This window comes from Colobus angolensis, unplaced genomic scaffold (genome assembly GCF_000951035.1).
Source record: "Colobus angolensis palliatus isolate OR3802 unplaced genomic scaffold, Cang.pa_1.0 Scaffold68, whole genome shotgun sequence".
Classification (NCBI taxonomy): Eukaryota; Metazoa; Chordata; class Mammalia; order Primates; family Cercopithecidae; genus Colobus; species Colobus angolensis.
In genome coordinates, this window is record NW_012120487.1 from 4,260,959 (window position 1) to 4,274,238 (window position 13,280).

Genomic DNA, 13,280 nt, shown 5'->3' on the forward strand with positions numbered 1-13,280 from the left:
TGTCCACATGCTATATGGTACATTATACCCTAGCAATACCTTGTAACAAGTTCACAATATCCCTGCAGGGAAGCAGCTACATTAAATGGGGGAGATAAAAATGATAAATAGGCCAGGCGCCGTAGCTCACACCTGTAATCCCAGCACTTTGGGAGGCCGAGGCAGGCAGATCACCTGAGGTCAGGAGTTTGGGACCAGCCTGGCCAATGTGGTGAAACCCCATCTCTACTAAAAATACAAAAAATTAGCCAGACAGGGTGGCGCACATCTGTAGTCCCAGCTATTCGGGAGGCTGAGGCGAAGAATCGCTTGAACCCGGGAGGCAGAGGCTGCCGGGAGCTGAGACTGTGCCACTGCACTCCAGCCTGGGTGACAGCGCAAGACTCCATCTCAAAAAAAAAAAAAAAAAAGACTTTTTTACTTTTCCTCTTTTTTTCAATTTTTTTTTACTGTGATAAATATACATATCATGAAATTTAATATCTTAACCAATTTTAAGTGTACAATTCAGTGGTATTAACTACATTTCCATTATTACGCAACTATTCCCAATATCCCTCACCATGAATTATTTTCTTCCTGTAAAAGTAAAACTTTATTCCCCTGTCTTTTGGTCTACAGCTTCATGTCTATCCTTAGCCCCCTTTGCCATGTGATTTTTCTGTCTCTCCTGCCTGATGGAAAAAGCATGAAGTAAATTATCTGCCTTCTCTGTGGTGCATGTGGACTACTGAGCAGGTGTAGTAAGATTGGTGTTGCTGTAAATTTATCTTTACCAGCTTCAGCTGGGCTTCTCCGTACTGCCAGTCACTCTTGTGCTGTTTCCATAGTGATTTCTCCATAATCCTCTGCATATTTCAAACCTTATCTACTCTCTTTAAATCTCTTGCCCCCACCCCCCTTGTTTTTGTTTTTGAGATGATATCTCGCTCTGTCACCCAGGCTGGAGTGCAGTGGCATATCAGTTCACTGCAACCTTCGCGTCCCGGGTTCAAGTGATTCTCCTGCCTCAGCCTCCCGAGTAGCTGGGATTACAGGCGCCTGCCACCATGCCCACCGAATTTTTGTATTTTTAGTAGAGACAGGGTTTCACCAGGTTGGACAGGCTGGTCTCGAACTCCTGACCACAGGTGATCCGCCTGCCTCAGCCTCCCAAAGTGCCGTGATTACAGGCTTGAGCCACCATGTCCGGCCTCAAATAAACTTTTAATGGAAATAAGTTTTAATGCAACACTTGGTGAGTGGGGGACTGGATTTTCAGAGCTTTTGTTGCTGTGGGAACCATAGATGAGGGATTATGGAGCCATGTTGGGTAAAAATGCTCCGGACTGAATCTTCATTCATAAACACGGCCTGGGCCTGGGCTAGTTTGAATGTCAGGGATCCAGAGATAGCATGGAAGTGATTTTGGCCTGCAGAGAGCGTGTCCATGCGCGCGCGCGCGTGTGTGTGTGTGTATGCATGTGTGTGTGTGTGTACCTTTCCTGTGTACTAGAGTTAAAGAAGCCTTCATGGGGAAAGTGGCATTTGGACTGGGCCTTAACAGATCTGTGGGAGTTCTGCTGCTGTTCCCAAAATGGCTGTTCCTGTGGCTACCTCCCTGCCCCCACCAGACCACCCTGTGCAGAATCTGTGTCTTATTTTCCCCAGCAGAGGGTCAGGCAGGGAGTAAGCACTCAAGGGACAAAGGGAAGAGACACAGCCAGAAAGCCAGGGGAATATGATTCCAGGAGACCGAGGTCCTAAGGGCATGGAAATTGGCTTGCATCAACAGTCTAGGTTCTGGCCTTGGTTAGTACTCTTCTCCTCCCACAAAGCCGCCTGAGGTGGACAGCACAGCAGAGGCTGTGACCCAGAGTCTCCACAAGCAGATGGCCAGCCCCACTCACTTGTAAGTCTGGTAGCTGTTTCGAACTTTGATGCCACCTTTGATGAAGCTCACCATGTTCTCATCCTGCAGGAGGAAAAGATGCTGACCGCCCGGCCCAGGTGGGCAGCCGTAGGCTGAGAGGGATCATGCAAGGCTCTGGGCCTGACTGCCCCTCCCTGTGAGGAACCCTTGGGGGATGAGGTCAGAGATCAGCCAAACCAGGCCTCCCTGCTCTTTGGCTCAACAAAACCTCTAAAATGCCCAGGGTTGGACCAGCCTCCCAGGTACACGTACTCTGTGCTTGGAGAGAGGCCTGGAGGGGCCACGCCCAGTGGTTAACAGTATCTCCCTCTAGGTGGAGGGACTGCGAGAAAGGAGAACGGGATGCTTGTTTTTGGATTGTGTGTGGTTTTTACAACAAGCAGGTCTTTATCACATTTATAAATGTAAAGCTCCGTTGCCTACAGCCGCCAGCAGCTCTATTCACTGTTTACACCCAACGGAAGACGGATGGACAAGGGTTGTGGAAGTTCATGATACCCAAGAAACAGAAACAGCCCAAATGGCCACCAGCAGAAGGACAGATAAACAAACTGCGGTGTGTTCAGGCAAGGGAATAACACACAGTCACATAAAGCCAGGTGAAGAAAGCAAGACCCACATCACTTAGGAAGCTCAAAAGCAAATGAAACATCACAATATGCTGTTCAGACGTGAGTACAAAGCTGAGAAAGCTATTTTTTTTAAAAAAATAGGGTAGGGCCGAGGTGGGCGCATCACTTGAGATCAGGAGTTCGAGACCAGCCTGGCCAACGTGGTGAAACTCCATCTCTACTAAAAATACAAAAATACAAAAATTAGCCAGAGGCTGAGGCGGGAGAATTGCTTGAACCCAGGAGGCGGAGGTTACAGTGAGCTGAGATCACACCACTGCACTCCAGCTTGGGTGACAGAGCAAGACTCCGTCTCAAAAAAAAAAAAAAAAGGGTAGGGGACAATAAACATAACTCTCTAGGTAGTGATTCCCCTGTTGGGTGCATGGACAGGGTGAGGAGAAGTCCCCAGGCTGAGGACAGTCATTGCCAGTGTTCTGTCCTCCAGTTGGGTGTGGTGTTGATGGGTGTTCATTATTTGTAAAAATGTAATAAACAAACAAAACAAAATGTCGTTTATGGTGCAATCATTACAGTGAATCCTAAAGCAAGGATTAGGATTAATCCAATTCTAATCTCCCCAGGTCAAAAAGATAGAAAAAAAAGCTATGAAATGAACCAGCACCCCAACACTAAAATGTCCCTCTTCTGCTAAATACACATATATAATGATGATATGTTCTCATTATAACCCAGGCTTTCAGGCAAAAGCATGCAGTGATCATTCTCATCATTCCCACTGTGTGGTGAGACCTGGGCTCCAACTTCATCAGACCTAGGTTAAAATCCCTGCACATCATTTGCTAATCATGTGACCTTGGGAAAGTGACCCCTCTCCTCTAAGTCTCCCCTTCACAGGCCTCTGTGGTGAAGATTAAATAACAAATATAAATATTAGCAAAAACAAACTGTAATGTGTGTAAGGTATGTAGAAACTACATACCTGTACTGTGCAAAAAGTCTGGTACATCACAGGTGCTACAGAGCTTGTTGAATGAATCACATGGAAAGCAGGCTTTGAGACAATGCCTATCACCCCCACAGGACCCTTAACAGGAAATGCAGCAGCCACACAGTGGAAATAGCATCCCAGTAACAGTGGAAGCACATGTGCTCGGGGTGTGAGGAGGTGATGCCCATCACTTCCCTTTGAGACCTGCCAGGGGCAAGAGTGTGAAGGATGGGTCACGATTGCTACAGGGGATGGGTCACGATTGCTACAGGGGATGGGTCGCGGTTGCTATGGAGGATGGGTCACAGTTGCTCTAGGGGATGGGTTGTGGTTGGATGTGGAAATTGATCTTCTGAAATCCCAGCCTCCTTGTACAAGTGGGGGTCCCTACCTGCAGGAAGGTCAGGGCTGCTCGCTGCAGCAGGCACTCTGCATAGCAGACCTCAGCGTGGATTTCCTCTGTGGGGAGAAAACCAAAGCCCCGTGGCCTCCTGGGACTCTAATCAGGAGGCCTGGGACGAATCCTCACACCCCCACTTTCCCAAAAGCAAAGGGAACCTATGTCAGCACCTCTCCTGTCCCCTACCTCGTTACCCAGTGCTTCAGAGTGTTCGTCACTGTCCCTAGAAGCTAGCTCACACCCTCCCCCAGAAGGTCGCCTAGTACTGTTCTCCAAGCACCACTGTAGGTGCTGTGCACCCAGCAACATCAGATGCATTGTGGGGCGCTAGAACCTTCCAGGGCTCTTGAGGAGGGTAAGGCCACTTTCTCCTATGCTGCAGAGCCCCTCACTGCTTGTGGTCAGCCACTGCTACCTCCAGAACAGCTGCATGTGGTCATGGCACAAAGACCTGGATGGACCATGACAGCCCACACCATCTCTTCTCATGTTGTCCCAGTGACTCAGCTACTGATACCACATTCCCCTCTGGGGACCATGTGATCACCAGGATAATTAAATCAGTAAACTCAACTGCACATACAACTCTAAACACCTGTGGGTCTCAGGAGCAGAGCCCTGGCCTTGGACAGCTTTCCCTTTTCTTGACTTGCAGGTTCTCAGCCAGTAGTGCTATCACATAAGTGGGTCTCACCTGCCCCCCACACCCTCACTAGAGAGCCATGCCTCAAAAGGCCCCAGGTCTGACCCATGTGTGTCCTGGCATGGACCCCAGGGCCTGGCCCCCTAGGCGATGACAGGGAGGATAACTGCCCCTTCCTAGGCCTGGAGCTGGCCGCCTGGGCTTAGCATGGTTGAGAGGATGTCCTGGATGCCACACCTTCAGTGAATTGGCCCAGCGTGGGGCGGTTCACCAGGCTGCTGAAGGAATCTGTTACAGAAGACTTCCTCCGGTGCCTGAAGAGGAAAAAGAGGGGCCTCAGGTGAGGATTAGAGAGAGGCCACACTTGTCTCTGTCCCTCTCTGCTACACTCTAGAACATTCCTAGAGAGACAGAGCTAACAGAAAGCTGGCTCTAAACAGCAGTCCCTGGTCAACCCGCTTCCAGGCCAGGTGACGCTGCTCCTGGCAGCTCCCAACCTGTGCCACATTTGGGTTCCTCTGCTTAATGTCTCTTCGTGCCCAGCCTGGCCTACCCTCCTGCCCACTCAAGTCGTGGTGCCTCCTCTTCTACTCTGTCACCCTGGTCCCTGGAAGCTGCCCAGTGACTGGCTCAGACAACATAGCTCCTGAGGCAGGGCCAACAGGGACAGCTCTTAGCACCTGCAGACACAACTTCTTAGCCAAAAGCAGCAGTGCGAATAGTGGCATGCTAGGCACTGGGATGGGCCAAGGTGACAGAAGGGTGGGCCTCCCAACCTCTGATCCCTGCCCCCAACGCCCCCAACCTCTGACACAGCATCTGTGCCTCCTTCATCATGTTGCCAGCGAGCAGGATGTCCTGAGGGTCAAAGGTCATCATGGCCTGCATCTCCAGGATGGTGGCATACGTCAGTGAGTGGTACATGCTTTCCTTGGTTCTGCCAAAGAGAAGGGACATTGAGAGCACAACCTCATAGAGCCCCAGAGGCAGCTGGCCCTGGGCAGCTCATCTCCATCCTCCTCCATTCTGCAGTGAGGCAAGGGGACCGCAGGTCCAGGCACGGGGAGGTCCTTGGCCAGGTCTGATCTGCTCACTGATACTCAAAAGACCTCAGATTCTGTTTCCAGCTTGCCTTCTTCCTGCTGAGTGGCCCTAAGTGATCTACCAGATATGAGCCTCAGTTCCTCATCGGCTCAGTAGGGGTGGCAGCAGCATAGCTGCCATGAGCCCTGAGAAAGGCTTTAGTGCATGTCGGCCCGAGGCTGCCCTTCCCTGCACCCAGTGCCACCCTCTTGCCTTCTGCCCCTACCTCCTGTAGGCTGAGCCCGAGTCCTGTCTGTGAGATCCTGTTTAGCCCAAACCCCACCCCTGGGCTGCCCTCAACCCCACTTCCCTGGACCTCCTCGCTAGTCACCTGCTGCCTCTTCCCACTCCCTCCCCTCATCTGATCATGGTGCCCAATAGTTACACCTTCCCATGGCTCCCACATCCTAGGAGATCCTGCCGGGGCTGAAGCTCTACAAGATGTCAGCCCTGCCCACCTCTCCAGCCCTCTTGATGCTTCTGTTCCCCACCCACCCCCATCTGGTCACATTCAAGATTGCACCCCCAGCCACACTGAACCACACAGACCTTCCATTAGAAAATCCCACATTTCCCTCCTCCAGGCCTTTGCCCAGGCTGTTCTCTCAGATTGCAATGCCCTTCCTCGGCCAGTTGGGGTGGCACATGCCTGTAATCCCAGGACTCTAGGAGGGCAAGGCGGGAGGATTGTTTGAGCCCAGGAGTTTGAGACCAGGCTGAGTAACATAGTGAGACCCTGTCTCTAAAAAGTAATAATATTTTTTTTTAAAAGAAAGAAATACCCTTCCTCTGCATCTCCTGACATATCTGTCAAGGCCCTCAAATGCCTCTCAGAGCCCTGGGAATCCAGGCCTCCTCCTCAGGGACTCCATCTGTAACTGAGGCGCGGGCCATGCTGAACTGACATCAGCATGGGCTCAGCTCTCCCCAGACTATGGGCACCTCGAGGACAGAGCTTGTGTGTGACTCATCTCTGTCCTCAGCACCGATGTCAGGGCTGAGCCAAGGTGGCCTCAGGAGTCTCTGGGCTCCCTGCTCCTCCACCGCCCCAGGCTCCTCAGCTGAAGGGTGTGTTGGGGGCAGGGGGTGGCATTTAGTTCATCACCTGGAGAGGGCAGCAGGCAAGGAGGGATGCGGACAATGCCATGTCCTCTCTGTATGTGGAGGGAGCCACTTAACATGTCTGGGCCTAGATTTCTGCTTCTGCAAAATGGGGACGATAATGCCAGCCTGCACGGGTCCCTGTAAGCCTGTGGGACTGACTGGGAGCACCTTTACTTCCTTCCCCAGGTCTCCTTGTGAATTATTTATTAAGCTCCTCAATGCCAGGTTTATGCTGGGAACTTCAGAGGAAAGACAGATGACTAAGGTTTACAGGCTGTTTGGTTGTGAAATCATGTGACTTTACCCCTTTTCTTGTTCATAAAACACTCGTAAATTAAGCTACTTCTGGGTGACACTCCTGTGATCCTTGAGGGTCAAAGGAAGGAAACCAAGGCTGCTCCACCGCTTGCCAGCCAGGGGCACTCTCTGGATGCTCCCAGGCCTTTGCCAGGACTGCTTAATCTGCAGGCAGTGGCTTGTGGAGAGGAGCAGGCTGCCCAAAGCTGGGGCCAGAACCAGGCTTCAGAGCCCCTCAGACACAGGTTGGAGTCTCAGCTTTGCCAGCTACCAGCTGTGTGAGCTGGCATGTCTCATGTCTCATAGCCTCTCTCAGCCTCAAGTTTTTCCCTGCAGAAGGAAAACCGTAACTCTTCTCCCCTACGGGTTTTTGCATGGCTTAAATAGAATAATACCCAGGCCAGGGGCCACTGCACCAAAGTTCGGTAAATATGAGTCCCTCCATGTCCTGTGGCACTTCCCTGCATAAAAACCTTCTCCTTGAAGAAGGGCTTCCCTGGAAGCACACAGACCCATCCCCCAGATAACACCCCCAGCCCCCAGGCCTCTCTATCTCTCAAGCCCTTGTCTCTCTCTTCCTCTCCCACTGCAGGTCTGAGGCCTGGGACTCAGCACCACCTGCCCAGCCCCACCTGTGGAACCTTGTCTGGTGCTGGGCCCAGAAAGAGGGACAGCTGCCCCCGGGCAGCTGGCAGACAAACTGGAATTTCTAGTCTGAGGCCCAAGGTCCCAACAGGTGTCTATGGCTAAGAATACTAGCCCCTCCCCAGCCTACCTCCTGGAAGTCCCCAACTCTTGTCTGAACTGGGAAATGGGGTACAGAGGTATGACAATCCTTGAACCTCAGGCACTCCAAGTTTAGCTTGTACCCAAGTTCTTATTTGCATATATATCATCCAGGCCGTTAGTTGGCTCATTCGCGAGCTGTCCCCTCACTCTGGGACATGTCTACTGGGGTCCCACCTTCTTGGGCCCAGACCAGCTGTCAGGATAGGGAGGGCACTGGGAGGCAGAGGCAGCCCCTTGACCTCTCCAAGTCTCTGCCCCTTCATGCTCACTGAAGCTCCCCCTACTCCACTTTCTGGTCCTTTCAGACTCCACTTCCTCTCCAGCCCAAGTTGCTTCTATGGACTCCCCATCCCCAGTCCGCTGTCCATCACCCTGCCCTCTTCCTTCTGGGATCTGCCTCAGTTCCTCCCACTCCAGCCAGGGTGAGTGTCTCCATCTCTCAGATACACCAGACCCTCATTCACTGCCCAGTCTTTGCACAGGCAGTTCCTTATGCCTAGAAATGCCCCCTCTATCTGGCTGACTCCTTCTCATCCAGTCCATCTCAGTGTAAATGTCACTTTTTCCAGGAAGCCTTCCAGGGCGGCTTCATGGGTGTGTGGTCTATGCCGTTGCACAGGGCCTGTGCCTAAAAAGGGCCCATGTTTGGTTTAATTCTCTGCTGTCACTGTCTTTAAATTTTAATAATATTTGAACAAATGACCCTGAATTTCAATTTGGCAATGAGCCCCAGGGAATGATGCAGTCCTCCTGACCAGCTCCTTTCCCACATGAAGTGGGGTCCCTGGGTAGTTCTCGGCACCCCTTATTGCTTGTTTCACCATTTCCCTGCTGGACCCTGAGAACAGCCCACATCTTGCTCAGTAATGGAGCACCAGCACCCAGCTCACTGCCGGGCCCAGGAGGGTGCTCAAAGGCTGTTGCTGAATGAACCAGTGACAGCTGCCCAACCATCTCCATCTTTTGAGTCACAGCGTGACCTTGTCTTCATCACACAGAATGGCTCTGCTTCTGGAGTCTTAAAGGATGCCGCCACCTTCCCAGCTCTAAGCCTCCTAGCTCTAACCCGCCCGTACTGGCTCATCACTCCCACTGCCCATCCTCCCTCCTCCAGCCTGTCCCCTCTTCCTGACTGCTTAGCCTAGTGTCCTCATACCAGTCTCTCTCTCTCGTTAACATACTCAATGCCAAGTCTGCCAACCTGCTGAACCCAGCTAGGAGCCCAGCTCAGGAGCTATGCAACTGCCCACTTTCTCCACACTGCCACTGAGCAATGCTGGAGAAAGCTGCCCCCTACACAGACAGACACAGGCTGGGCTGGGTCCCCGGCCTCAGCCAGGCCCGGCATCCTGTCCAGAAACACCTTTTCCCCTCTCCTCGTTATCCCTGCAACACCACCTGGCCCCTCACTTTTGGCAGGTGACCTTACCTCTTCCCTCAGAGAAACTCCAGAACACTCAAGGGCATACCCTGAACTTGTTGCACCCCCACACACACACCCGATGCACCCTTTCCACCTCCTTCACTCCTCGTGGCTTGCGGGAGGCAGATGTGAGGCTCTGCCCAAGGTAAATGCCGTCCACCCAAGGGGGAGGGCAAACCACACACACAGCAGTCGGTGTGTGGTTTGTGCAGCTGGAGGACCTGGATCCGAATCCCACTCTGCCGTTTATTAACCACGATCATATAATTCAAGAAAGCCAAAAGCAGTGGCCTCCATGTTCCAGAGACAGTGCGTCAGGTCAGACTCAGTGCTAAGTGAAATATGCTAGAAGCAGAGACAACACTACTCAAAGGCATGACTTACGGAAAGCAGAGGCGAGGCAGGGAAGGGAGCTAGGAAAGCCCAGATGCCCCACTCGGAGTGAAAGAGGAACACCGTCCCCCACTGCACGGGACCAGGACAATTAAATGAGACAATGTGTGTTCAGTGAAGAACAGCAAATGACACTGGGCCCAACATCTTCTGAAGCTTCGGTGGCCATCAGTGAGGAAGGGAGGCTGTTTTCCAGCAAGAATTATTTTCTCTAGACCTGCGGTTCTCAATGGAAGTGCCAGGGTATCCCCACTCCCAACGTGAGGACATGTGGCAATTTCTGGAGATATTTTGGGTTGTCACAGGTGGTACGGAGGTAGTGGGCTACTGACACTACTATTTGGAGGAAAACTGTTAAACTCAAAAAGAAAGAAAGGGCCTGGTGTGGTGGCTCACGCCTGTAATCCCAGCACTGTGGGAGGCCAAGGCGGTGGATCACCTGAGGTCAGGAGTTCGAGGCCAGCCTGGCCAAAATCGTGAAACCCCACCTCTACTAAAAATATAAAAAATCAGCCGGGCATGGTGGCATGCACTTGCAATCCCAGCTACTCGGGAGGCTGAGGCAGGAGAATCGCTTGAACCCAGGAGGTGGAGGTTGCAGTGAGCTGAGATCATACCAGTGCACTCCAGCCTGAGTGACAGAGTGATACTCTGTCTCAAAAACAAGAAAGAAAGAAAGAAAGAAAGAGATAGAGAGAGAAAGAAGGAGAGAGAAAGAAAGAAAAGAAAGAAAGGATCCTTTTCTGGAATAAGGCAGGGGCTAAGAAACAGATGCTGCACTGCTTCCCACGTGAGGTGACAGGTGGCTCCACGGGAAGACTGGATTCCTGGGGTGTCTCTGTTAGGACGAGGGTTTCCTCTGGGGGTCCTGAGAGCTACAGGACTCCTGTTAGAATGCCCTCCTGAGGTGAGGGGGCCATAGAGGGAAAAGCCCTTTCAGGGACCTTGTGGCAGGGACAGCTCGAGGACCCAGGCGCAGCCACAGCCTTTGGTTTTAATATTTTCTCCAGTGTTTCGACTCCCTTCTGTTGGCCCCAAGTCTACAGGACAGTTTAGAGTAGGCTGAGGCATGACCTTATCGGGGCTTCAGTGGGTGAAGAGAAAGGCCAGTGTCCGTGCTTGGGGTATGGGACAGGCTGAGCAGCTGTGTACTGGGCAGCTGGTTTCCAGTGCAGGAGGGTGGCTATGGTCTGGGGTCCAGGCTTGAGTGAGCAACAGGAAATTACTAGGCGAGAAGCAGGAGCTGGGGAGCCTTCCAAGAAAACTGAGAGGGGAACCTGGACATTCCAAGACCGAGCAGGCTGCAGCTGGGCCTGCCTCGGGCCATGGCCACACTCTTGCTGCAGGCCCTGACCCACCCAGCCTGACCCTCTCAAGCCAGGTTCCCTCAGAGGGTGGGAGTGAGGTGTGGACACTGCCCCATGCCCTGGAACACTCACCCCACCCCAGAAGCTGGGCCACTGACCCTAGAGGGAGAAAGATGAGTCCATCATGTCTACAGAAATTGAACAGGTCAGGCCTGGGGACTTGTGGAAACCAGTCCCCCGGCTTCAGCATTCACTTTTCCTTGGGTCTTGGGTGCAGGGGACAAGTTGGAGCTGAAAAGAGGCGGACTAGGGGGAGTAGGTGGCAGAGATGATTAGACCCCAGCCCCTAGTCTCCCAATTCAGGCGGCCAAGGCTCTCTGTCCAGGCTGAGAAATGGAGGATTCCTCTCTGGAGAAGCCAAGTCATCCCGGGTGCTGACATCTGGGGGCCAGGTCATCCAAAGCCAACTCCACCAACTACAAGGCAGCTTGGCACAGACCTCCCGGCTGGCCTTCGCATGAGCTCATTCTTAAACAGGACTAGACAGACAGCCGGGGATGGCTGGGTTTTTGAAGAAAGCACCCCATGAGAAGAGAATTCCCCCATTAAACAGACTCCAGGAACACAGAGAAAGCCAAGTTATGCAGGAAAAGAATGAAATATTTTAAACAGAAATAATATTCTGTGACAATAACAATAAATACTTTATTAGATACTTAATACATGCCAGGCACTGTCCTAAGGGCCTCATATTCCAAATAGAGATATAAAGAAGTTAGTACACCATCAACCAAGAAGAAGATGTTTTAGGGAAAAAAGAACATTCAGAGAATAAAGAATGCTAGGAAATTCATCATATGATTACAGAGATAAAGAAGTCAACAGCAGGAATTAATGAGAAGGGTGAGGAAATCTTCCAAAAATCAGACGGAGAAAAAAGATGAAGCAATGGGAAAAACGAGAGGGACAGGGAAGAGGCTCAGAAGAGGACTGACCTAGGAGGTCCAAAGGCACGTTAAAGAAAGCCCAGGAAAGGGAAACAAGATGGAACTATCGTACAAGAGCATTTCCCAGAACTGAGAGCCCGCATAACAATCCAGAATAAAAAAGACTTCATTGCCATACATCGCGGTAAAATTCCAGATTTTCAGAAATACAAGAGCCAATCCTAAACCTTTCTGGAGGAGGAGTAAGTAAGAATAATTAGGGTTCTCACAGCTACAGTAAATACTAGAACACTGAAGCAAGGTATTCAAAATTCTTAGGGAAAAAAATATATTTATACAAGTCTTTTTTAGGAAATTTCTTTTTTTTTTCCCCCCCCCGACAGAGTCTCACTCTGTCACCTAGGCTGGAGTGCAATGGAGCAATCTCTGCTCACTGCAACCTCCACCTCCTGAGTTCAAGCGATCCTCCTGCCTCAGCCTCCCGAGTAGCTGGCATTACAGGCACTCGCCTCCATGCCCGGCTAATCCTTGTATTTTTAGTAGCGACAAGGTTTCACCATGTTGGCCAGGCTGGTCTTGAACTTCTGACCTCAAATGATCCATCCACCTCAGCCTCCCAAAGTGCTGGGATTACAGGCATGAGCCACTGCGCCCAGCCTTTCTTAGGAAATTTCTATAGGACATTCCCTGGCAAACGAGGGGGACACAAGAGAAAAGACCTGGAATCAAAGAAACAGGAGAAAAGCAAAGGAGCTCTAGGAAACAGCCAGGAGGAGCCAGAAGACATGTCTGCCCTCCCAGGGATAGGTTTCCAGGAAAATGAGGGGGGTACTGAGTGCTTACTTGATAGATTTCAGCATTTTGGGAAAAACTCACGATAGGATGATCTGATGGGAGTGGTTACAAAGACTTAAGGATAAATGTTTAGCAAATTAGGAAAATGGGAAAAGCAAGAAAATTATTAACTCTAGAAGGAAACAGTCTCACACATGATTTTCTTTGCAATGAGCATTAATCACAAAGGTATAGTAAGGTAAATATTGCTATTTCTTTCTTTTCTCTCTCTCTCTCTTTTTTTTTTTTTTTTGTTGAGATAAGTCTGGCTCTGTCGCCCAGGCTGGAGTGCAGTGGCGCGATCTCGGCTCACTTCAAGCTCCGCCTCCTGGGTTCACGCCATTCTTCTGCCTCAGCCTCCCGAGTAGCTGGGACTATAGGTGCCCGCCACCACACCCGGCTAATTTTTTATATTTTTAGTAGAGATGGGGTTTCACCGTGTTCACCAGGATGGTCTCGATCTCCTGACCCCGTGATCCGCCCATCTCGGCCTCCCAAAGTGCTGGGATGAGAGTCATGAGCCACTGTACCCAGCTAAACCCTAATTATTGATTTACCCCAATATTGTGATATAATGACAAGAGA

The 13,280-nt window shown here is 51.2% G+C and overlaps 1 protein-coding gene across 4 annotated transcripts in view; it reads right to left on the reverse strand.

The window, feature by feature from the left end:
* Positions 1 to 13,280, reverse strand: part of TTC39A (tetratricopeptide repeat domain 39A) — a 58,440-nt gene that overhangs the window by 20,173 nt on the left and 24,987 nt on the right. For all 4 annotated transcript variants that reach the window (XM_011926252.1, XM_011926250.1, XM_011926254.1 and 1 more), the window contains 4 exons: positions 5,324 to 5,455; positions 4,756 to 4,832; positions 3,867 to 3,934; positions 1,890 to 1,954 (listed from right to left, as the gene is read on the reverse strand). In XM_011926252.1, the coding sequence (XP_011781642.1) occupies positions 1,890 to 1,954; positions 3,867 to 3,934; positions 4,756 to 4,832; positions 5,324 to 5,455 (342 nt within the window). The remainder of the gene's footprint in view (positions 1 to 1,889; positions 1,955 to 3,866; positions 3,935 to 4,755; positions 4,833 to 5,323; positions 5,456 to 13,280) is intronic.